The sequence below is a fragment of the Fundulus heteroclitus genome, chromosome 3, assembly GCF_011125445.2.
Source record: "Fundulus heteroclitus isolate FHET01 chromosome 3, MU-UCD_Fhet_4.1, whole genome shotgun sequence".
Lineage (NCBI taxonomy): Eukaryota > Metazoa > Chordata > Actinopteri > Cyprinodontiformes > Fundulidae > Fundulus > Fundulus heteroclitus.
Genome location: NC_046363.1, coordinates 45,342,709 through 45,366,927, shown reverse-complemented (window position 1 = coordinate 45,366,927; position 24,219 = coordinate 45,342,709). Strand labels below are relative to the sequence as shown.

The 24,219-nt window shown below is 40.1% G+C and overlaps 2 protein-coding genes and 1 long non-coding RNA gene across 6 annotated transcripts in view; 2 read left to right on the top strand and 1 right to left on the bottom strand.

Moving 5' to 3' along the window:
• The window catches only part of LOC105923587 (NACHT, LRR and PYD domains-containing protein 1b allele 1), a 22,659-nt gene extending 21,860 nt beyond the window's left edge, over positions 1-799 (top strand). For all 4 annotated transcript variants that reach the window (XM_036135521.1, XM_036135520.1, XM_036135522.1 and 1 more), the window contains one exon: positions 35-799. In XM_036135521.1, the coding sequence (XP_035991414.1) occupies positions 35-285 (251 nt within the window). In that variant the 3' untranslated portion in view covers positions 286-799. The remainder of the gene's footprint in view (positions 1-34) is intronic.
• Positions 1-12,185, bottom strand: part of LOC118562717 — a 22,704-nt gene extending 10,519 nt beyond the window's left edge. Inside the window, exons 1-2 of the long non-coding RNA XR_004930780.1 lie at positions 12,140-12,185; positions 11,929-11,990 (exon numbers count right to left, since the gene is read on the bottom strand). This is a non-coding gene — a long non-coding RNA (uncharacterized LOC118562717). The remainder of the gene's footprint in view (positions 1-11,928; positions 11,991-12,139) is intronic.
• Positions 9,689-24,219, top strand: LOC118562705 (NLR family CARD domain-containing protein 3-like). Its single transcript, XM_036135515.1, has 10 exons — positions 9,689-9,764; positions 11,424-11,557; positions 13,077-13,196; positions 13,997-14,072; positions 14,198-14,426; positions 16,471-18,280; positions 18,410-18,583; positions 20,112-20,285; positions 23,358-23,404; positions 23,514-24,219. Exons 2-10 carry the CDS (start codon positions 11,469-11,471, stop codon positions 24,119-24,121), a joined length of 3,327 nt encoding a protein of 1,108 aa, XP_035991408.1. The 5' UTR covers positions 9,689-9,764; positions 11,424-11,468; the 3' UTR covers positions 24,122-24,219.

Genomic DNA, 24,219 nt, shown 5'->3' with positions numbered 1-24,219 from the left:
GAAATCAGCTTTTGTCTCAATTCTTTCTCCACAGGGGAGCACTTTGTGGACAGACACAGAGAAGAGTTGATCCAAAGAGTCACCAACATTGCACCCATCTTAGATGGACTTTTACAGAGGAACGTTATCCTGCAGGAAACTTATGACCAAATATTGCGTCTGCAGACCACTCAGTCTCAGATGAGGGAGATCTTCATCTGCCTGAGAGCTGGTGATGCCTGCAAAGACATTTTCTTCTCCATCCTTCAGGAGAAAGAGGGATTCGTCATCAATAACCTCACCTGACTGAAGGAACCGATGAGGGGGAACCATGGACGGTTCTAAGGGTGGGTCAGAGGGGTCCTGGTTCCTGCTGACGTGACGTTCCTTATTTACAGATCAGTAAAAACCAAAACATTCAACCTTTTATCTTTGATCATCAGTTAACGGTGGTTAGCTGCACATGCAGTGATCTGTTTTCAGACTTTGTTTAAACTCAATGAAACATTTTGATTAAACAAGAATTTCCCTTTGGAAATAAATGTGTAATAATTATTGTTGCTGTTAGTCATATTATGTTTTGTATGTGAGAAGTTTGATTTATTTTAGCTCCTACTTGATGTGAAGCAGATTTTTCAGCAGAAACTGAGAAATTTCTTTAACAGGAACCACACTGAAAGATGTTGGCCGGGTCGGGTCTAAAGCTTGCAGAGTTTTTGCCTCTCAATCCACGAGGACTTGAACTTGGCCTTAGCCAATCCTGTTTCACCGTAATGTAATGTTTATTTTTTTGTCAGGAATAAAGTCCTTCTTAAAGTTGGTTTTGTAATATTTGATAAATGTACGTTCTTGGAATACATTTAATTTCTGGATTATCACAAGTCAAACATACAATGGATGACGTATTATGATCAAAATATCACCTCTGAACAAAGCAAAACTGACATAATTGACAAACTATATTAATATGAAGTTACCCCTTGACTATTACAGTATGGTTTCAAATAAAAGTCATCTTACAGCAGTAAGAATACTTTCTTCATATAAACTTTAAAACTATCTCCAGCGTTCAATGAGCGAGAGGCGGGGTTCACCCTGGACAGGTCGCCAGTATATCGCAGATATCACATTTATAGAAACGAAATATTACTCAGAACAGAAACATCCTTGAATGACAGTTTAGTTTTAAAAACATTCATAGTTTTGGCCATATTTATCAGGCCAATTTATAGCACTGTTGCCTTACAGCAAGAAGGTCCTGGGTTCAAATCCCAACCAGGGGTCTGAGCATGGAGTTTGCATCTTCTCCCTGTGCATATGTTGGTCCTCTCAGGTTACTCTGGCTTCCTCCCACAGTCCTGAACTGTTGAGGGTCAGCCATGCTTCTTGCTTAATAACTAATGTAGATAGACCCCCCCCCCCAGTTAGAAACACTTGATCTGCTCCAACGTCCACCTTGGGAAGATCAGCCATGTGAGATATTCTCGTTGTAGGAATAATATTTCTCTCTAGAATAAAACACATCAGATCATCCTCTCAAAGTGAAATATAATGTATATTATATTCATAGGGACGTGACCAGAAACCCAACAGCTCCATCTGAGACTACGGGTTAAAGGTTGAAGATCATGAATGGACAGTTAGAAAAAGACAGGTCTGACTACATCTGGTAATAAATAAACTGACGTGTTCTCCAATTCCGATCTGATGTGAAAGTGTAAAAATCCACAGCATAATGTTCACTGGAGCCTCTTTAAAGCTTTTGAGCCGTGAAGCTTTAAATTTCCTGCTCGGTGTTGCTGTTAACTCGACTCCTCTGTGAGAATCCTGACCTGATTCTGTGACAATAAGATATTGACTCCTCGCTGCTCTTCACTGCAACCCTTTAAAAAATCCCGTTTTTTACAGACCCGTAACAGCCAATCAGGACGAAGCTGAGCTCTCTGAAAAGGTGAACAGTCTCACTAAATCTGGTACTTCACCTTTCTATGTTGTTAAAAATGTATTCATTAAATGTTTGTTCACTAACAAACTTTAAAATTAATTAATATTTTTTACATTTTAGTTGCAGTGAAGGAGAGCAGGACAAACAGTTCTTCTGCTTTCAGCTCCAGGATTGTGACGTGGAGCGACTGCTGTTGCTTTTTTTATTAGCACTCATTTATAGAAAAATAACAGTTTTTGTGTTTTAAACTGTAGAGGTTTCTGTTTTCTCCTCAGTGAAAGGTTATGTGGAGGAACATCTGTCATTATTCTTTCCTTTTTGAACGAATGTTTGCTCAGATCTTCAGGTTTTATTTAGCCTGTGTTGAGTTTCCTGAACTCTGCTTCAGTTTTCTTTCGTTCTGCTGTTGCCTCCCATTAGGTCTTAAAATACTGATGATCGTTACGTTACTCACAAGTATTCAAATCCATTCAACTTTTTCACATCTTGTCATGTTGCAGTCACACATTTCTGGGTTTTTCTTCACAAATGAAAGCACGGTAGTTAAGAAACGTTGGTGAAACGTTTTTACAGCATTTCACCAATGAAATTCTGAAAAGTGAAGCATGTGGGTATATTCACCCTCTTTTATTAGGATATTCCTATCATCCAAAAACTACCTTCCTGGTGATCCAAACATTAACTGGTGGTGGCAGCATGATGCTGTGGGGAGGCATGTCTTCCGTAGAGACCAGAATATAGATGGAGCTAAATCCAGGACAGCCCTGGAAGAAAGCTGAAGGTCACAGAATGTTCATGAGTTAGGATGGCCCAGTCAAAGTCCAGATCCAAATCTAGCAGACTGTGGTCTTGAAAACTGATTCTGACAGAAAATCTCTGACTGCTGGTTTCGTTCTGCTGTAACTGTGAAATGTGGTTCCACAAAGTTTTGATTAAATACAAACACCAGATATAAAAAGTTGAGAACCCTGCAGCATATTTGTTTCGCCCTGCAGCGAAGTACTGCTTTGTCCCACATTCAGCTAAAATCCCAACAAAATCACTTTTTTCCTGTCTTTCTACAACTTATTTCAAGTTCAGTGATCATTTTTACAGACAGAAGCATGGTTGTGCCATGGGATCTCCAGTGTCACCAGTTGTAGCCGATCTTTACATGGAAGAAATGGAAAAGAGAGCTTTGGGAACCTTCAGAGGAACACCACCAAGCCACTGGTTTAGATATGTGGATGTCACCTTTGTCAAAATCCAGTTAAAAGAAGTGGAAGCTTTCACAAGACACATCAACTCGGTGGACAACAACATGAAGTTCACCAGAGAGGATGCCAACGACAACAAGCTACCTTTTCTCCACTGTTTGGTGAACTTGGAAGGAGATGGAAACCTCAACATCAGGGACGTGCAGAGACCATTGGAGGGGCAGGTGCTCAAAGTTAAAAGGGGGCACATGGGGCACGGATTTAAAACACGATACAGAAACATACCTTGCTATACATCCGTCTGAAATGTACCAACCCATACTATAAAGAATGTAACATGGAATCAAGGGCGTAGGTTTGATTTGAACTTTAACCCTAGGGACACTTCATTGCTCTGACATCATTGGTCCTACGCAGTATGCATGCTCCTATTTCTTTATGCTTGACTTGAGCGTCAGGGCGCGTTTCTTCTGTCTAAAGAGAAAAGCAGTATTTCTTACTACATTTATACAAATTTTATAAGCACGACACACACTAGATGCTTTTTGTTAATCTGGTGGCCTAGTGGTTAGAGCATTGATCTTGGGTCCCAGAGGTTCTGAGTTCAACTCCCACAGACTACCATTCTGGGTCCCTGAGCAAGACACTTAACCCCGATTGCTCCCCTGGCGCCGCACATGGCAGCCCACTGCTCCCTGAGGGGATGGGTAAAGATGCAGAAATGAATTTCTCCATTGTGAGATCAATAAAGTTCTATTATTATTATAAATTATAAAGCAGCGCCCGATCTGATGAACGTTCAATTCAATTCAATTTTATTTATATAGCGCCAAATCATGAAACATGTCATCTCAAGGCACTTTACAAAGTCAAGTTCAATCATATTATACAGATTGGGTCAGATTATACAGATTGGTCAAAAATGTCCTATATATATATATATATATATATATATATATATATATATATATATATATATATATATATATATATATATATATATATATATATATAAAAAAAACGTTGAATTGAGACTTTTTTCCCAGTTTGAAAAAGTTTGCATTTGAACTTACCAGCAACAGAGACCTATCAATTTTTACCATCTGCAACATTCCAAACACATTTCTTACATCATATATCTGAAGAGTAGATAACAGCTTCTCCTTACCTACATCTTCTCAGACAATTAAATTATTTCCCTAACAATAGTGAGTTGTCGATGTTTAAATGTGCAGTAAATCTTAATACATAAGGAGCATGGAGGACCCAATACTGTACTTTGAGTAAGATTGGTGACACCAAAACTGAATTGTTTCATGAGTGGTTGTCCATTTCATCACTCAAATGAGAACCACATACTATTGGTATATACTAGTAAGACTAATAAAGAACAGCAGATAAAACTTTAAGATATGTTAAGGCCTATATTAAATTAATTTTACGACCATATCAACAGATTAAATACTTTTTACTTTTTTGGTGTACCAAATTACCCTCGTAATGAAGTAATATATTTTATGGATTAAGTCCCTGATGATAAGAATGTCTAGCTCTGCCCCTGGTTTGCACTAATTTACTAATAGACAGTGTGGAAATCTTTGTACAATAAAAGCAATGTAAATAGTGTTCCTCGGTTGTATTTGTCGTAATTCTAATTCTAGAAGTAGAAATAGTGAAATAAATAGCACTATCATTTTGTGAAATCCTAATTACGCTATTATAAATAAGTAAAAGTCTAAACAAAATATAGCAGTTGTTTAGGCAGCATATAGTGTTGTTGTGTTGTATATCATATAAAAGAAATATAACCTGCTATTTATACCTGAACTGCATCAGAGGGTCAACAAAAAAATTAAACAATAATAGCAACGAAATATTGGTAAAAGGGAAACCCTCACCTTTTCTTTTTCAGGCAGCTGTGGCTAAGAATCAGAATTTTTAATAGTCTACAGTCAGAACTCCAGCCTGGCACAAAATATTTAGTTTTATAAAACAGATTAGGTTTCTGTTGATAAATGCATTATACTTCAGAATTAGATGCTATTTTGAGATGCTAACGTTGGTTACTTACATTTCTCAAGTTCCATAAATCAAAACTCTCTCGCCTGCTTCTTTACAGAACTGCACTCAGCAGCTTTCACCTATTTTACTGCAGATAATTAGTTTCTTAACTGGGACTAGTTCCGTAGCCTAGTATTAATTGTGGTAACCACAGTATTCCTGTATGACTCAAAACTGAAATCTCCGCTCCAAGCAAGCACGCACACGGACAGACTAGAAAACAGCCAATCAGAAAGAGGGAAGGCGGGATTTAAAGCAGTATAACCAATGACAGTGGAGTTAAACAGCACAGAGCACAGTCAAGTGTGCTGCAGATTTAAAGGGGCAGGACCACTGAGCTATATAATACACTGGAGTGCTGATTTTGCCGAAAAACTGAAGTCACTGGCCGCCATCTTGCTACTCCCTACTCTCACAGAATCCCATAGGATTTGGTTGCAACAACAAGCAGTTTTCTGGCTGAGTGAAAACGTTTCACAGGTAATTCTACAGTCAGTGGATGTACTAACACTATCAACTACTAGGAAATTAGGTGCTGAAATATTTTACATGTTATTCATATTAAATATATATATATATATATATATATATATATATATATATATATATATATATATATATATATATATATATATATGTATATATAAGTATGTGTATATGTATATATATGTATACACATATGTAAATATATGTTTTTGTACATTGTTATTTATATATTTATAAATGTTAAACATATTATTTAAATGAATAAAATGCAAAATATTTCAGCACATGACTTTCTCAGTACTTACATAGAACATAAAATAAAAGTATATGGCATTTGACATTTTAAAAGTCTTAAGCCCCCCCTGAACATGAGAAAATCCTCGTTATTCGATGCTGTAGCGCACATATTCCCTAGTTACTGGGGGGAAATAGGGAGTACCAATATGGCGGCTGGTGGCTTCAAAGCGACTCGTTCAAACAGACGGTGATTAGCACTCCAGTGTATTATATAGCTCAGTGGACAGGACAGATTGGCCAGCGTGAGGCAGCGGAGCTGGGAGCTGCGAGAGGAAAAGTAGGGCAGAGTGAGGGTACGTTATGTGGATCATGTAACCAGCCACGGTATATCTCAATTATTATTCTTTTGGACATGCACCATGCACACACACACCAACAAACAAGCGCACATAAAAAAAAAAAAAAAAAAAAAAAAAAAAAAAACCCGACAAAAGGGCACTTTGGGCACCAAGGGACAAAGGGGCAGGTGCTCAAGCCCCCTCCGCCCCCCCCCCCCCCTCTGCACGTCCCTGCTCAACATTGAAGTGTATTGGAAACCCACTCACACAGACCAACATCTTCTTTTTGACTCACACCACCCACTGGAGCACAAACTTTGGGTCATCAGAACCTTACAACACCGGGCCGAGCATGTCCCGACTAAAACAGAAGGGAAGCACAAGGAACAGAAACACGTCAAAGACGCCCTCCAAACCTGTGGCTACCCTAACTGGGCTTTTGTCAAATCAGCAAGAAAATCCAAAAGACCCACTGCAGAACATAATGGTGAGAAGAATAAACGCAGAAACATTGTCATCCCATATGTTGCTGGAGTCTATGAGAAACTCAGGAGGATTTTCTCCAAACACAAAATCCCACAACATTTCAAAGCAAACAGGACCCACAGACAGAGGCTGGTCCATCCTGAGGACAAAACCCCCAAACCTAAGATGAGCGGAGTGGTGTCTGCAGTTCAGTCAGTGAGGAATGTTCTGATCTTTATGATGGAGAAACCAAACAACCTCTCCACAGACGCATGGCTCAACACAGGAGAGCTACCTCCTCAGGACAAGACTCTGCTGTCCACCTACACCTAAAGGACAAAGGACACTCTGTGAGGACCAACATGTTCACATTTTGGACAAAGAAGACAGATGGTTTGAAAGGGGTGTGAAGGAAGCCATCTACGTTAAGAGAGAAAAACCAACCTTAAACAGGGGAGGAGGCCTCAGGTTCCAACTCTCAAAAACTTACAACACAGCTATAGGGTTAATTCCGGTCAATCATCACCTTAACTCTCACCATCATTCGGGTGATCTAAACATTGTTCCTTTAAGCCAAGCCAATAACAACTCTAACGACTCCTCGTTACAGAGGAGTGGACCCGTTTCGGTTCAATCTGCAGGCTTAATGGCTTTAACGACTGCCCATTACTAAGAGTTGGACCTGTTTCGGTTGAATCTGCATGTTATCTAAGCCATTACAGGCCTTTGTTGGGCAGTAGTATAAAGCTTGTTATTCCACATTTCTCCAGATTTTTTGAATTGAGAAAGCTTCCTGGAGAGGAAGCGAAACGTCTTTAACTACGAAAAACAAGTCCAGTTGCTTTGTTTTTTACTTTTTTTGGAATGACCATGACCTGGATGAATCTTCACCAGCAGTTGTAGCTGTAGTTTAATGGTAATACCTTTTTGAGGTACCTGCAGGTTTCTGGTGTTCCTGCTCAGATTCTGTAGTTTTAGTTTGACTCTTCGTGTCTCGTCTTGTTTCCTGACAATGATTGATGGTCTTCTCTCTGCTGCATTGGGTTTGGTTTTACTTTCAAGTTATTTGTTGCTGTCATCAACCTGCTACCCGCTAACAAGTCTCCATCTTTGGTTTTCAGGTAAATCAAAGTCTATATGATAATGAAAAGATCAATGCAGATCTAGGTGAAAGTAACTCAGTGGCCTTAAAAACAGATGGAAACAGCCACCCAGAGACAGCCTGAATCAACTATGAACTGGACTGAAGATGGATCGCTGCTTGATTAACAGAGGGGTGAAATAAATCCTTTTAGCTGATGATATAATTAAGTGATGCATCCAAAACATCTGTCCATGTTCTTAAGATACTATAAAATACTATCTTATGAGCAGAAATCAGTCTCTGTCAATGAAGGCAAGCATGGCTGACTAAAGAACAATTTGAAGGACCACTTTGTTTTAGAACAGCCCTTCTGCTCCTCTAATTCAGTCAGAATGACAGAGAAATATTAGCCCAGTATCTCAATAACGGCTCGTTTGGACTAGTTAAGTCTGATATATTCATTGCCAACATGGCTGCCGGTGGCTGAGGACCCAAGCAGAGGCAGGATGTAGGCAGAATCAAACATGAAGAAAAAAGCAGAACTAACAAAGTAATGCAAAAAGCAGGAACAAATTTTGAGGAATCATGATGTTTAGATATTGTGTTTGACCTGTTTTTGTCTTCAGACTTCTCCAGTGAAACAGATCTTTGTGTTTTACCCGTCTAAATAAAAAAAGAATCACTGGTTTAAATTAATTCCTGCAGAAAGATCTTTAACTGAAGCTAATAGAAGAACAAACAGGGCTGTCGGTCATCACCTCTTGACTGCTGGCATCTGCTGGAACTAATTTCTTTATTTTGGAGTCGACCTTTAAGGCCCTCCAAGTCAAGTTTTGTGGAGTTGTTGGACCCAGGTGTTCACAAAGATTACCAGGCTCATGGTGATTTGGAACATTTTATTAAACTACTGATAAATGTGTAAAACACAGAAGATGAAATGGAGAAACTCAGCTGTTGATAACACACAGAGGCGAGGCTGAGATCTGACAAAGTGTGAAAAGCTCCTAACAGCTTTTAGCTGCTGGGGAGGTGATCAGTGATGCAAGGTGAGTCTGATCTGCAGGAAGCACTGCAGCAGCGAGGGGATGTAAACAGCGGATTATAGGGGAAAAACACTCACTGTAAAATGATTGTTTAAGGAACCATAAAAAGAAACATAAATACAGGAAGAACAACAAGAACCAAGACTAGAACTGAGAAAACTCTAAGAAAACAGATATTTATGGAAGAAAACTTGATAAAGATGAAACTAAACTTAAAGTGTGACATCATGAGTCTGATTTAAATCCTGTTGGATCTAATTATCTATTCAAGTTATTTTTTCAAAGAAGATGAAGGCTTTTCTAAGATTCTTTTCATTGGTTTTTATGTTTATTAATTAGTGTAATGATGTTATTATTCATGCTTCCATTTGTCCGTCTCAGTAACAGCCTTTCAGCATTTTTCACATTAGTCATAAAATATGTTTCCCTTTCATTTTTCAATCATCAGAGGATAAAGACAGCTGTGTTAATACTGCGAGGAACATGTAGTTTTGTTAGTTTCTAGTGTAAAAAACAATCCTGCTGCTGAGATTGAGAGGCGGCTGAAGGATTAGAGTCACAGAAAAACTAGAGGAAGGCTTTCTGACTGGAACAACCATAACTTCGTTAACGTACGGCAGACGACGCAGCATCCTGATTGGTGATTCTGTCCACATTTATTCCAGCTCTTCTGAGACCCTGAGTTGGATGAGAGGACACTATTTTTATACTTGAAGCTGAAATTCTGTTTGGATGCAGCAGCTTTAAGGTTTTTATTTATGAACATATCACGGGTTGTTTGTTGCCCCTCCTACCTTCCCCGCCTCTAAAACAGGTGAGCTTCTGACGCGTTTCAGGTAGCAGCTCACCTGGGTCAAAGTCCAAGTCGGTTGTGTTCACCTGCTGGGAGGAAATACGTCTTCTTCAAAACTTTCCCCTGTTAGAACGGCTGTAAGTTTGCTTTTTTCATACTAAAATTTTGCCTTTTGATAAAGTTTTCTTGTGGATTCTCCTCTGATGTTTGGAAAACATCTTAAGGTCTTTAATTTCTGTTTGGATACAAAAATCCAGGATCCCTGGATTACTGATTGATCACAGTAAAAGATAGACGCCTACCTGTGAGTAAAACTAGCTGTATTTCATGCAGGTGATGAATCCAGTTTTTAGTTCTGATGGATCAGAAACGGTTCTTCTTGGTTGATCTTTCTGCTGCAGCATCTTTAATCTCCTCTTCTGTTTCATTTATTATGAATCTCAGTGCTGTTTTGTGGACAGTGGTTTGTGGATTTTGGCAGCAATTTTAATTTTAGTCTTAGTCCTTTTGACGAAATGCTTATTAGTTTTAGACAGATTTTAGACTTTTCTAAATGCAATAGTTTTAGTCCAGTTTTAGTAAAAAAAAGTACCCAGATAGCAAAAGATGTTAATCCAATGTTGAATTATGGTAAAAATTTTTGATTTTTGGTTGATCAGCCAATTCTAGTGAATTAATCAATGTTGAAAAAATGCCATTGAATCAATGTTGTTTGCTACCTCAGAGCTCTGTCTTGGGGCCAATTTTATTTTTATTGCACCTGCTCCCCTTAAGTAGGGTAGCACTACAGTTTAGTGATGTCTCCTGCCATCTGTTTACAGAGGACGTACAACTTTACTGTTCCTTTAAGATGTCTGAGACCCATAAACTGAGCTCCCTGAGCAACTCATAGCCTGAGATCCTCAGAGCAGAACTTACTGATGGCCCCTCGCACTCGCTTTAGGATCCAAGGAGACAGATGCTTCCAAGCTGTTGGACAAAGACTGTACTATGTACTTCAATAACGATATATATCAATCAATGGACATATATAGATGATAGAAAAAAGGATCAATAAAAAGTTCAATAGAACAGCTTTCCCTCCTTTTGCATTCTAGCCATGTAGGGTTATGTTACATCATTACATCCTCCCACCCAATCACAAACGCAGACCCAGGAACCAAGCTCCACCCCCTTCAAAGAGTTCAGAGAGCACTTGTTCTTTGATAAAACTTGCAGTTTTGGTAAGAAATTGTTTGAATAAAGGGTTGAGTTTGATTTCAGTGTTCTGAATAGGTCGCTAAGCAACAGTATAAAATGACCAAGGCTGCACTTAATATATGTTTTGAATTTGTTCAACTGTCTTAAGCTGCATTTTACTACATAAATAATAGTAGTAGTAGTAGTAGTATTATATATATATATATATATATATATATATATATATATATATATATAATACTACTATATATACTTTTAATTTTTGATTAATTTTTAACTACTATATAATACTACTATATATATATATATATATATATATATATATATATATATATATATATATATATATTTTTAACAGCAGTGTTTATATATACACATATATATATATACTCAGATCTTTTTTTAACGGTCTTTCAACTGTCTTAAACTGCATTTTACTACATAAATAAAATTTTATTAAAATTAATAAATTGTACTTACTGAGCTGCTGTTCAACAAAAAACCAGAGGCAATTATTGATACTTTGAGAGCAAACATGTCATCTTTAATGTAATTTATGTCAACGTTTAGATTAATGATTTGTGATTTCTCTGTAGATTAAGGTGGAACGTGTGTGTGTGAGCTGATGTGGATTCATCAACATGGATCAATGTGAGACCAGAGAGGAGGAAGTCCCTCCCTCTAAAACTACTCTGTGTGAAGACCATGAAAGCCAGGTCAAAGTTCAGAGGTGAGATCATCATCTCTAACTGTCCACTGTCCTTCCCCAACAGGGTCCATACCATATAAGTTGAGTTCTGGTTTACATCTAATGTTAAGAAGCAAAAGTATTTGTAGTCCTTATGTGACCATAATGAAGGTTTTGGTGAGACACCGGCTCAGAATTCATACATAACACACAGACACAGACAAACACATAACTGTTCAAGTTGAATGTACAGAGAAATCTTCCTGAGACGTAAAAAAATTGTAAATAGTTCAAGTCAAAGAACTGTGCAATTTGCATGAACTTGCAAGCATGTGCAGATGCACCAGTGTCTAGCCGGTTATGCGTACATGGGTGTCACGATGGAGGCGGAGCGGGGGTGGCTTCAAACTTACCCATTCTAGGAGCTGGTTTCAGATGTAATATGTTTCGCGGCCGCTTCATTGTGATCGGACCCCTTAACCGACAAAGAAGTTTGTCATACACACCCAAATCCAGCTAAGTCTGGACAGCCCTTAGTTTTAGGTTGTTAGTAGTTCATACGTGGCTCTATTTTATTCCTATTTTCCTCCCTGGATGTTCTCAGTTTAGTTAGTTTAGTCTTACCTATCTGGTCATTCTTCAAGCATTCCTGTTAGATTCTGCTTCTCCCTGCCCCTCTCAGGTCATCACCCTCTCTCTCACATGCTAATTACCTTCACTCTCCTCACCTTTATTAATTGCCACCTGTTGTTCCTTCCGTTTCCTCCCCTCCTGAGCCATCTGTTGTTTAATTGGAGTGAGGCAGTCAATGATGTCTGAAGCTGTAGTCATGGAGCAGCAGCGAATCATTTGCTAGTAGGAAGCAGTTGGATAAGCTCATTAGGAGGACCAGCTCTGTCCTGGAATGTCCCCTGGACCCAGTGCAGGTGGTGGGAGACAGAACAACTGAGAAAAATAACATCACGGTTGGACAGTGTCTCCACCTCATGCATGGAGCTGTAGCAGAGCTGGAGAGCCCTTTCAGTGACAGGCTGCTGCATCCTAGATGCTCTAAGGAGCACTTCTGTAGGTTCTTCCTCCCAGCTGCTGTTAAATAATAATCTCTGCCGACCACAAGAGACTAAATGTCTTCAAACGTGTTACTGGTCCCATTGGTTCTTGATCTGGTAAAGAATCATTTACACTGACTCTCAGATCTTAATGTCCATTTCACACTCTTTAGCTTCTCTGGGAGTATTTATACAGTTATGCTTATTGTATAGTTTTCTCACATCACTCTGTAAATCTGCTGTCGTTCTTATATTTTAACTTGTACATTTCATTTTTACCGAAATATGCTGTATTACCTTTTATTAACTGCATAGTATTTTCCCCTTTCTGATAAATTATTTCTCTTCTGCTGTACAGCTTAACTTTAAACGTAGCTTTTTATTCATGTTATTTAATCTAGAGTGTAAGCCTGCTGTCTTCTGTCTACCTGTTTTTGCCAGTCATGCCAAAATTTCCTCATTGTGGGTCAATAAATGTATTTTTATTCTATTCTATAACGTTCTCCTCTCAGGCTTCATCAGAGAGTCAAAAATAAGAATGAATCTGAACCCAGTTCTGTGTCCTTAAGCAGCGACATATCCATGCATCACATCCTTGAGTTCTCATCCAAACATCCTTCTGCTTCAACAAGGTGAGCTTTAAACATCAGACTGAAATGTTTTCATTATGTGGACAAGTGAATATTGGATTTTGAATTTATTGCAGAGGTTCTGATGGGAATGTTTCCGTTTTTTAATCTGAAGTTGTCATGATCCAATTTGGCAGAACTACTAGGTACACCTCATGATCCAACACAGTAGAATGATGGCTTCCATTTTATGACCCAACATGGTAAAACCACATAATGAACCAACATCGCAGAACCACTGGGTCAATGTAAAGATCCCACATAGCAGAAAAAGTAGGTCTACTTCATGATCCAACACAGCTGAATCACTAAATCCACTTGATGACCCAATATGGAAAAATCAATTGGTCCACTTCATGACCCAACAAAGCAGAACAACTCGGTTAATGTGATGATCCAACTTGGCAGAACCATGACCGTAGTGTCCCAGACCTCCGTGGAGGACCTTTGCTCCACTCTTCTTTCCAGTGTTGCTTCAATCCACTCAGGTTTGCAGGCATTTGTTTCTGCACAGCTCTCTGAAAATCTCATCAGTATTTTTATTTGGTTGAGGTCTTTACTTTGACTGGGCCAGTGCAACATTTTCATAATTTTTTAAAGTCACCGTGTTGTAGATTAGGAATGTTTATTCATGCTGGACTATTGATATTGTGCAGAAATATAAAAATATTTTGAATAGCCTATTGGCATATCCTAAATAATAATAAAAATAAATAAATGTCACTTAGTTATGTTCTGGACTGAATGGACATCTTGAACCAGGAAAAGCAGATAAGTTAACTGGTTTTCTGATTCTTCCACAGAGCCGATGGGAGGAAGGATGTTCCCAGTGATTATTGCGGCCGGCAGGATCAAACACAACTGGACTCCATATTCACGGTCTGTACATGTGCAGCTATGTTACAACTGTTCTGCTCTCCAGGTTGCTGTTCGCAGATCAGGGTTCCACGACAATCAGTCCTGATTTCTGTCTAATGCAGAAATCCTCTTTGATTCTGTTCTAGCTGCTGGAGGACAATATTATCGATTTTGTGAGGAAGGAGCTCAAGATAATCCAGAAGTTTCTGAGCACTGACCGTCCAGAGCTCATTGTGGGTCAGAGGGAGGATGAAGAGGTGCTGGAAGGTGATGATGAAGAGCAGAGAAGGAACAACAGTAAAGCATTAGTGAAGATCGTCCTGAATTTTCTGAAGAGGATGCAGCAGGAGGAGCTGTCTGTCTGTCTGCAGAGCAGTAAGTTTATTTTCTTAAGGAAGAGTTAACTAAATGGGTAAATGCTGTTTTTCTAATCAAAAACATTGACAGATGTTTGTGCATAATATTCATGCACCCTTTTTAACGCAATGAAATCTCCAGCAGAACAACGCTCTGCATGAACAGCCATATGCTGGAACTGGATGGGGTTGAAATGACAGGAAAGAGACACAGAAGCCATTGTTTCTGTAGGACAGAAAAACAAAGAAATTACACACACAGTGAAGGCCAGAATTATTTACATCTGATGGGAGATTTTGTTTCCCACAGCTAAGAGACTGACTGATTCTGGATTGGTAGGTCTTAGAGCCATGTCTGTCTCCTTCATCTCTTTTACAAATTTGCCAGCCTGATCTTCAGTGACGTGTATAGTGGGGCTGAATTCTGCAGTTGAGCGTCTCGCGCAGCATGAATAGACAGAGCCAAAACTAACTTTTTTTGTTTTCTTCCCACCCTGACTACAAGAAAATAAATCTTTATGTCCTCATGGAGTATGTAACAAGCTTTAGCTGTACCTCAGAGTATGCCCTTCTGGACTGAGATGTCTGATGTTTTTCCAGGTATCTGTAGGAGCTACTTCTCCAGACTGGGGGTTACTGCCCCAAGTGCTCCTATGACCACGGCCCCTACTGGTGTCTTCACCTTCCAGACTCTTTATAGTTCTTCCCTGAGCCCTTGGTATTTCTCCAGTGTCGTGTGCTCTTTTTTTTCTGATGTTTCCATCACTCAGGACGGCCACATCGATCACAACAGCTGTTTTCTGCTGTTTATCAATTATCACAGTTGGTTTGCCATTACCATTGTTTGTGTTTGTATCTGGAAGTCCCACAGGACCAAATCTCTGTCATTCTCCACCACCTTGGGAGGTGACTCCCATTTTGACCTGGGGGTCTCCAGTTGGTATTCTGAACAGATGTTTCTGTACACTATACCAGCCCCATGGTTATGGCGTTCCATGTATTCCTTCCCTGCTAGAATCTTGCACCCTGCTGTGAGATGCTGGATGGTTTCATTCAGTGTTGGTCTTGGGCAAGACGACTAAGGCTGATGCTTACCTCATATTATATATGTTGAAAGTAAAAAACAGAAAACCATACCTGCTCAGTCCAGTCAAACAAGGTCTGTGTCAAGTGTTGAGGAACCAGGGCACTATGACAACAAATGAGCTACTGAAACATGTAGGCAATGGACACTAGAAGACAACAAGACACTATTGGAATTGTACTGCTCCAGTAACCCTTGGCTACATGCCACCCCTAATCCAGCATCCTTAGGCTATACATTAAGCAAAAAAGAAGGAGGTAGAGGTCTAGGGAGCCCAGAGCCACCATAGAAGATGAAACAACCAAGCTCCAAAAATATATCAGCTAGATGGCTCCAAGGGATGAAGTGCTCAGCAAATGTCTCAGACAATAGAAGCTGGAAGAGAAGGAACTGAAGGAATGATCATGAGAGGAAAAACCCTGCATGGGATGTACCACCGACACATAGCTAAAGTAGTTAATATGACCAAATCCTACCAATGACTAGAGAGGGCTGGACTGAAGGACAGCAGTGAAGTTCTGATCATGGCAGCACAGGAGCAGGCCTTGAGCACCAGAGCAATAGAGGCCCAGATCTACCAGACCAGGTAAGATCTCAGGTGCAGGCTGTGCAAAGAGGCCCCAGAAGATCCTTGGTGTGAAAGTCCTTCCTGGAAGGAAGGAATGGTCATGAAAGTCTATTCATGCTTTGCATTCTGGGATTAAGGGTTTTAATTTGTTTTTTTGTTCTCTGTGTGCAGTTCAGTCCTTGTCTCCTACCATGGCTGGGCCTAACATATCTTCCCACTTTACATGTTTGCTAAACTGTTTTTCATATAAAATAAAAATACAAGACTTGAGTTTTGTGGTTGTAAAGCGACTACCTGCAAAAATGTTACGTCCAAATACTTTTGCATACCACTGTATTTGGTTACTCTGTCTTTAAGGGACAATGATGTTTATTTATTAATTATACTAATTATGTGTTTATGTTAATGCAGAACACTGTGCTGCTGTTTGTGAGGCTAAACATAAATCTGCTGTGAAGAAGAGGTTCCAGTGTGTGTTTGAGGGGATTGCTAAAGCAGGAAGTCCAACCCTACTGAGCCAGATCTACACAGAACTCTACATCACAGAGGGAGGGACTGGAGAGGTCAATGAGGAACATGAGATCAGACAGATTGAAGCAGCATCCAGGAAACCACACAGACCAGAAACAACTATCAGACAAGAAGACATCTTTAAAGTCCCACCTGGAAGAGATCAACCAATCAGAACAGTGATGACAAAGGGAGTGGCTGGCATTGGGAAAACAGTCTTAACCCAGAAGTTCACTCTGGACTGGGCTGAAGGCAAAGCCCACCAGAACATCCAGTTCATATTTCCATTTACCTTCAGAGAGCTGAATGTGCTGAAAGAGAAAAGGTTCAGCTTGGTGGACCTTGTTCATCACTTCTTTACTAAAACCAAAGAAATCTGCAGCTTTGAACACTTCCAGGTTCTGTTCATCTTTGATGGTCTGGATGAGAGTCGACTTCCTCTGGACTTCCAGAACCAGGAGATCCTGACTGATGCTACAGAGTCCACCTCAGTGGATCTTCTGCTGACAAACCTCATCAGGGGAAAACTGCTTCCCTCTGCCCGCATCTGGATAACCACACGACCTGCAGCAGCCAATCAGATCCCTCCTGAGTGTGTTGACATGGTGACAGAGGTCAGAGGGTTCACTGACCCTCAGAAGGAGGAGTACTTCAGGAAGAGGTTCAGAGATGAGGAGCAGGCCAGGAGGGTCATATCCCACATGAAGACATCAAGAAGCCTCCACATCATGTGCCACATCCCAGTCTTCTGCTGGATCACTGCTACGGTTCTGGAGGACGTGTTGGAGACCAGAGAGGGAGGAGAGCTGCCAAAGATGCTCACTGAGATGTACATCCACTTCCTTCTGGTTCTGTTCAAAGTGAAGAAGGTCAAGTATGATGGTGGAGATGCGACAGATCCACACTGGACCCCAGAGAGCAAGAAGATGATTGATTCTCTGGGAAAACTGGCTTTTGATCAGCTGCAGAAAGGAAACCTGATCTTCCATGAATCAGACCTGACAGAGTGTGGCATCGATATCAGAGCAGCCTCAGTGTACTCAGGAGTGTTCACTCAGATCCTCAGAGAGGAGAGAGGAGGACTGTTCCAGGACAAGGTGTTCTGCTTCATTCATCTGAGTGTTCAGGAGTTTCTGGCTGCTCTTCATGTTCATCTGACCTTCATTAACTCTGGTGTCAACCTTCTGGAAGAAAGACAAACTTTTCTCTGGTTGTGGTGGTTCCTTCTATTTAGGAAAAAGGTTGAACCAGAGAGCTTTTATCAGAGTGCAGTAGACAAGGTCCTACAGTTTCCAAACGGACATCTTGACCTGTTCCTCCGCTTCCTCCTGGGACTTTCCCTGCAGACCAATCAGAGTCTGCTACAAGGTCTGACATCACACGGAGGAACTAACATCAAAACCAACCAAGAGGCTGTCAGCTACATCAAGAGCAAGATCAACGAGGAACATCTCGCTGTAGAGAAAAGCATCAATCTGTTCCACTGTCTGAATGAACTCCATGATCATTCTCTAGAGGAGGAGATACAACAGTCTCTGAGATCAGGAAGTCTCTCTACAGATAAACTGTCGCCTGCACAGTGGTCCGCCCTGATCTTCATCTTACTGTCATCAGAGAAAGATCTCGACGTGTTTGACCTGAAGAAATATTCTGCTTCAGAGGATTTTCTCCTTAAGCTGCTGCCGGTGGTCAAAGCTTCCAACCGAGCTATGTTAGTGCACACTGCTACAATACTTTTTCACAAAGCTAAAGCTTTCTTGCAAAACATTTTCATTGACCACATTTATCAGGGTAAAAAGAAAACCGTCTGTTTATTATTTTCTCTACATTGTGCTTGCAGACTGACTGGCTGTAACCTCACAGAGACGAGCTGCAAAGCTCTGGCCTCAGTTCTCAGCTCCCAGTCCTCCAGTCTGAGAGAACTGGACCTGAGTAACAACAACCTGCAGGATTCAGGTGTGAAGCTTCTCTCTGCTGGACTGGCGAGTCCAAACTGCAAACTGGAGATTCTTAGGTGAGGCTTCATAGCTTCTACGACCTTCATCCTAATTTAAAGTGGACAAATATGCGAAATCAAGTTTTTTTAGTCTTCAAATAAATGTTTTTGTGTATTTGGATTCTTGCATTGCAGAGAAGTTGAATGTAGTCTGTCCAGGAGCTGCGTATATATATTTATATTGTGTGGGGGGTATTTTCCAAGCTGTTCTGTTTTCTTTACTCACTATTATGTTTTTTTCAACAATTACGTCAGAGTATTTGCTGCAGAGCTGCTAAACAAAGCTTCACAAATGCACTATTTTTATTCCTTTGCCACAATTCTGTAGTCCAAGCTAAAGGATGCTGAAACTACAGGTGGACAAGTCAAAATGTTAGGCTGTTTGGTGTATTAACTCCCACAATTCATCACACCATCTCACAGCAGACTACAAGAATGGCCGAACAGGGTGGAGAGGAATGCACTGTGACGTGGCGGGGGGTGGGGTATAAAGTGCCTCCTTTACATTTAAAGAGACAGTACCAAGACGAGTTTCTCTCAGATGGACCTCAGGATAGTAGTAAAGGCTACTAAATACTCCACAAGAACCGAGACATTTTTTATATTCTTTCAATGACGTAGTTTTCTCCTCTTAGTCCTGTCTTGGGGGGTCTCCCTGCTTGTTCTCGACACAACGTCTGGGGAGGACCATTTTCTCATGGGGTGTCTGACTACTGTACTGTAATTGGACAGAATTTAAATGACTGTGTTCAGATTGGAAATGCAGAAATGTCTCATGCATCTATCAAATTTAGAACTGTAGTCACGCAACTCTGTTGGTTATGTGGTCGAACATGCCACTTTTCTGCAGCATTTCTTCTATAAATTATTCTAGCGGGGCAGTCCTGACCCCAGTGTCTTTCCAAATAGCGGCAGAGCACACTGTGAGCTATAATTTTTGTCTGCTCATCTAATTTCAGCTCTCCGCCAGCCCTGTGCTCAACTTTCTCTGTGTGTCCTCTCGCCCTTCTGCTCTCAAATGATCTTCAGTGACATGTGTAGTAGGTCGGATTTTTGGCAGCTGGGCTTCTCGTGGAGTATCAATAGACAAAACCAAAACAAACTTTTCTCATGTGTTTGTCACCCTGATATAAAGAACACAATTCTTGGTTTTTGTTGAGTATGTAGCTTGCTTAAAAGAGGGACTGTGGAGCAACAATAAAGAGGAATACAACCTAAAGCATTGCTGGTCCACTTTATATAGGCCATAACTGAATAATTTCAATGTGAAAAGGAAAAAATTAAAAGCATGATTTGTCACTTTTCATTCCCACTGAATTTCTGCTCATCACTGGCAGCCACTGCTCATTCTAAATAATATCAAGCAGCTTTTCATCCTCCTCCGTTTTCTAATCTATTTATTATGCAAAACAGTCTTATTGACCCTTTTCTTTACTTTTTTATATTTCCTTCACTGCCAAAAAAAATACTCAAACTTGGATTGAACTTTAATCTTAAGCTTTGTATTTAATTTGGGACTAAATCATGTATTATATTTTCCTTGCAGGCTATCAGGCTGTCTCATATCAGAGGAAGGCTGCACTTCTCTGGCATCGGCTCTGAGCTCCAACCCCTCACATCTGAAAGAGTTGGACCTGCGCTACAATCATCCAGGAGAAGCAGGCTTGAGGCAGCTGTTGGCTGGACAGAAGGATACACACTGGAGACTTGAAACTCTCAGGTATGGAGAGACCTACCACTTTCTTCTAGATAGAGGAGAAACAGCTGAAAGTATCACTATTATTTTTTTATCATGCCCTGAACTTTCATTCTGTGCCTTTAAAAGAAACTACATTAAATGCATGAACAAATTTGTTATTTTGAGTATTTCAAAGAAAAACATACAAAAAGTAAGGGAAAAAATATTAACATTTGTAAATATACAGTGTACAATAATAACTAACATAAAAGTAAGAATTAATACAATTTAAGCTCAGTAAGGAGTGTCAGCGGAAACTTGTGGTTTTCTGCCCTTTTAAATTTTCAAGGTTTGTACAACAAAGTAACGCACAAATATTTAAGCATTGCATAATCAAATTAAAGACAACAAATTTCGTTATACACCACCATGTCAGTTAATGTAGTGCGCTGCTCACATTCAAAACTAGAAACCATAAGTTCACTCCTAGTGTCACTGCTCTTCTAGCACAATCTGATCAGATAATAATAATAATAATAATAATATAATAATATAATAATAATAATATAATAATAATAATATAATAATATAATAATAATAATAATAATAATAATAATAATAATAATAATAATAATAATAATAAATTTTATTTCAAGTGCCTTTCAAAACACTCAAGGTCAATGTATCTTGTAAAAACAATAAATGGTAAAAGTAATATCGTCATATTTAAAAGAAACAACACAAACTACACACAGGAAAGTAATATTAAAATCATAATGAAAATGCATTCTTGAACATGTGGGTTTGGAGTTTAGATTTGAACAAGGGTAAAGACTCGGTATTGCAGATGTCAGGGGGAGAGAATTCCAGAGTGTGGGCGCAGAACGAGAAAAAGCTCTGCTCCCCATTGTGCTAAGACGGGCTGATGGAACAACTAAGTGAGTGGTAGAAGAAGATCTAAGTATGCGGGAGGGAGTAGAAATCTAAAGTAAATCAGAAAGGTATGGAGGGGAGAGATTGTGAATAACTTTAAAAGTAAGTAGGAGGATTTTGAACTGAATTCTGAACTTCACAGGAAGCCAGTGGAGCTGCTGCAGGACTGGGGTGTTGTGATGAAAAGAGGGGGTTCTAGAAATGATGCGAGCTGCTGAGTTTTGTACTGACTGAAGCTTGTGAATGGATTTTTGAGGAAGACCGAAAAGAAGAGAATTACAGTAATCGATGCGGGAAGTGACCAGACTATGAACAAGAGTGCAGGTGGAGCTAGGGGAGAGAGAGGGGCGAAGGCGATTGATATTGCTTAAGTGAAAGTAAGCGGAACGGGTAAGGTTGTTAATGTGAAAGGAGAAGGACAAGGTGCTATCAAGGATGACACCCAGACTCTTGTCCTGAGGTGAAGGGGAGATTACGGAGTTGCAAATGAAAGGGAGAAACTGTCAGCTTTGGATAAAGTAGATTGTGTTCCCACTAGGAGGATTTCTGTCTTGTCATTATTCAGTTTAAGAAAGTTGGAGGTGAACCAGGATTTTATTTTGGTTAAGCAGGAGATTAATGAAGGAGGTGGGAGTGAAGAGTTTGGTTTACAAGAAAGATAGAGCTGGGTGTCATCCGCATAACAGTGAAAATTGATGTTAAATTTCCTAAAGATATTGCCATGGGGGAGAATGTAGATGATAAAAAGTAGGGGTCCTAGAACAGAGCCTTGGGGAACACCGGTGGTAACTGGAGAGGAGTTGGAACGATAGGACTTAATCTGAACAAACTGAGTGCAGCCAGAAAGATAGGATTGAAACCAGGCTTGGGGAGAATGAGTGATGCCAATTGTATAAAGTTGATGGAGTAGGGTAGAGTGTGAAACTGTGTCGAAGGCTGCACTTAGATCAAGAATGAGGATGAAATTAGACCAGAGTCAGCTGCTATTAAAAGATCATTGATTATTTTTAAGAGGGTGGTTTCAGTGCTATGACGGGGACGGAAGCCAGACTGGAACTGTTCATAAAGGTTGTTGTGAGTTAAGTGAGAATGAAGCTGAGAACCGACTGTTTTTTTCATTATTTTTGAAATAAAAGGTAAATTTGAAATTGGCCTGAGATTATTGTTATTGTTGGAATCTAGTCCAGGTATCTTCAAAATAGGAGTGATAATAGCAGTTTTGAAAAGAGATGGAACAATTCCAGAACCAAGAGAGGACTGAATGATGGCAGTTATGAAGGGAAGGAGAGCGTGAAGGCAGGATTTGACCAGGGCAGACGGGATGGGATCAAGTGAGCATAGGTGGGTAGAAAGAGAAGCTGGGAATTTGAAAATATTGTTAAACACCAAAAACAGAGTCCGAGAATTACCTTCATATGAGCAGATCAGGTTGGAATAGTAAGTGGATTTAGTTTTAGTGATTAGTTCTTTATATTGAGTTATCTGAGTTATATACATTTCGCTGTGAATTGTTAAACCGGTTTTCTATTTAAGTCTTTTAAGTTGACGGCATCTAGTCTTCATGGTCCGGAGTTCAGGGGTAAACCAGGGGGCGGGGTGGGAAAAGGTAACAGTCCGGGATTTTGTTGGGGCAAGGAGGTTCAAAATGTCATTTAAGCAGTAATTGTACTGAGATGTCAGTTCATCCGGTGAGGAAGAAGGATCCAGGATTAAAGTTCTTAGGATGTGTGAAGAGAGAGTGTCCAAGTTAATGTTCTTAATGTTCCGGTATGAAAGGAGCCGTGGGGTCTTAGCTGTGAAGAGACGAGGGGAAATGCGGAATAAAAGGAGGGGGGGGGGGCAATAGACGGCCGCAACAATGGTAAGTGTAGGGCCAGAGAGTGTACAGGACAGCCATCAACTATGCAGACGACTGTCCACTGTGGCTCTACGCTCTTTCAGGAGGAGTGAATGCTGCTTGGAGAGACTTGATGCAACCTGCTGGGTTTCCTTAGAGAGGAAACGTTTCGACCAATCCGTCTGAAGGATTTGGTTGAATTTCACTTCGTAAATTCAGATGACATGTGTTGTGAATTGGCAAGATGAATCTTAATCATTCATCTCGCTTGTCTGGTTGAATACTGGGTCCTCTGTCTCTGGTTCTTGACATGTATAGTCTAATCCTCCTCCTCCTCCTTGCAGGGTGGACCCTTATGGAGATCAATGGTTGGTACCAGGTTTGACAAAGTGTGAGTGTTTCTCATTTGAATAATAACATCAGTTTTTATGGAGTACGTCATCAAAGTGTGTATAAATGAAGAAGAACTGCATCCTGATCATGTTTGTTTTCTCCATCAGATTCCTGTCAACTCGAAATCGACACAAACACCGTGAACAGCAAACTCAGACTGTCTGAAGGCAACAAGAAGGTTACACGTGTGGAAGAGGAACAGTTATATCCTGATCATCCTGACAGATTTGATGTCTGGCCACAATTACTGTGTCAAAATAAACTAGAGGACGGTCGTTTTTACTGGGAGGTTGAATGTAAAGGAGATGTTACTATATCTGCCAGTTACAGAAGAATCAGGAGGAAGGGAACCAGTCAGGATGTCGTGTTTGCAGTGAATGATCACTCATGGAGTCTGACATGTTCTAATGATGGTGGTTACTCTTACTGTCACAATAAGATACAAACACCCATTTCTACCTCCTCATCCTCCTTCTCCACCCACTCTCCTTCTTATTTATCCCCACTCTCCTACTTCTTTTCCTCTCCATCCTCCTCATCCTCTGTCTTGAACAGAGTAGCGGTGTATGTGGACTATCTTGCTGGCATTGTGTCCTTCTACAGAGTCTCCTCAGATACACTGATTCACCTCCACACCTTCAACACCACATTCACTGAGCCTCTTTATCCTGGATGTGGATTGTGGTCTGATTTCTCAGAGTTTCAGACCATCTAATTTCTTGTTTCTTATCTTGTTTTTTTTCTGTTTGTCATCAAAGCCTCACAGTGAATTTCAGCATGTTGTGTTTGCTGAATGCAAACTGTAAAATCAGA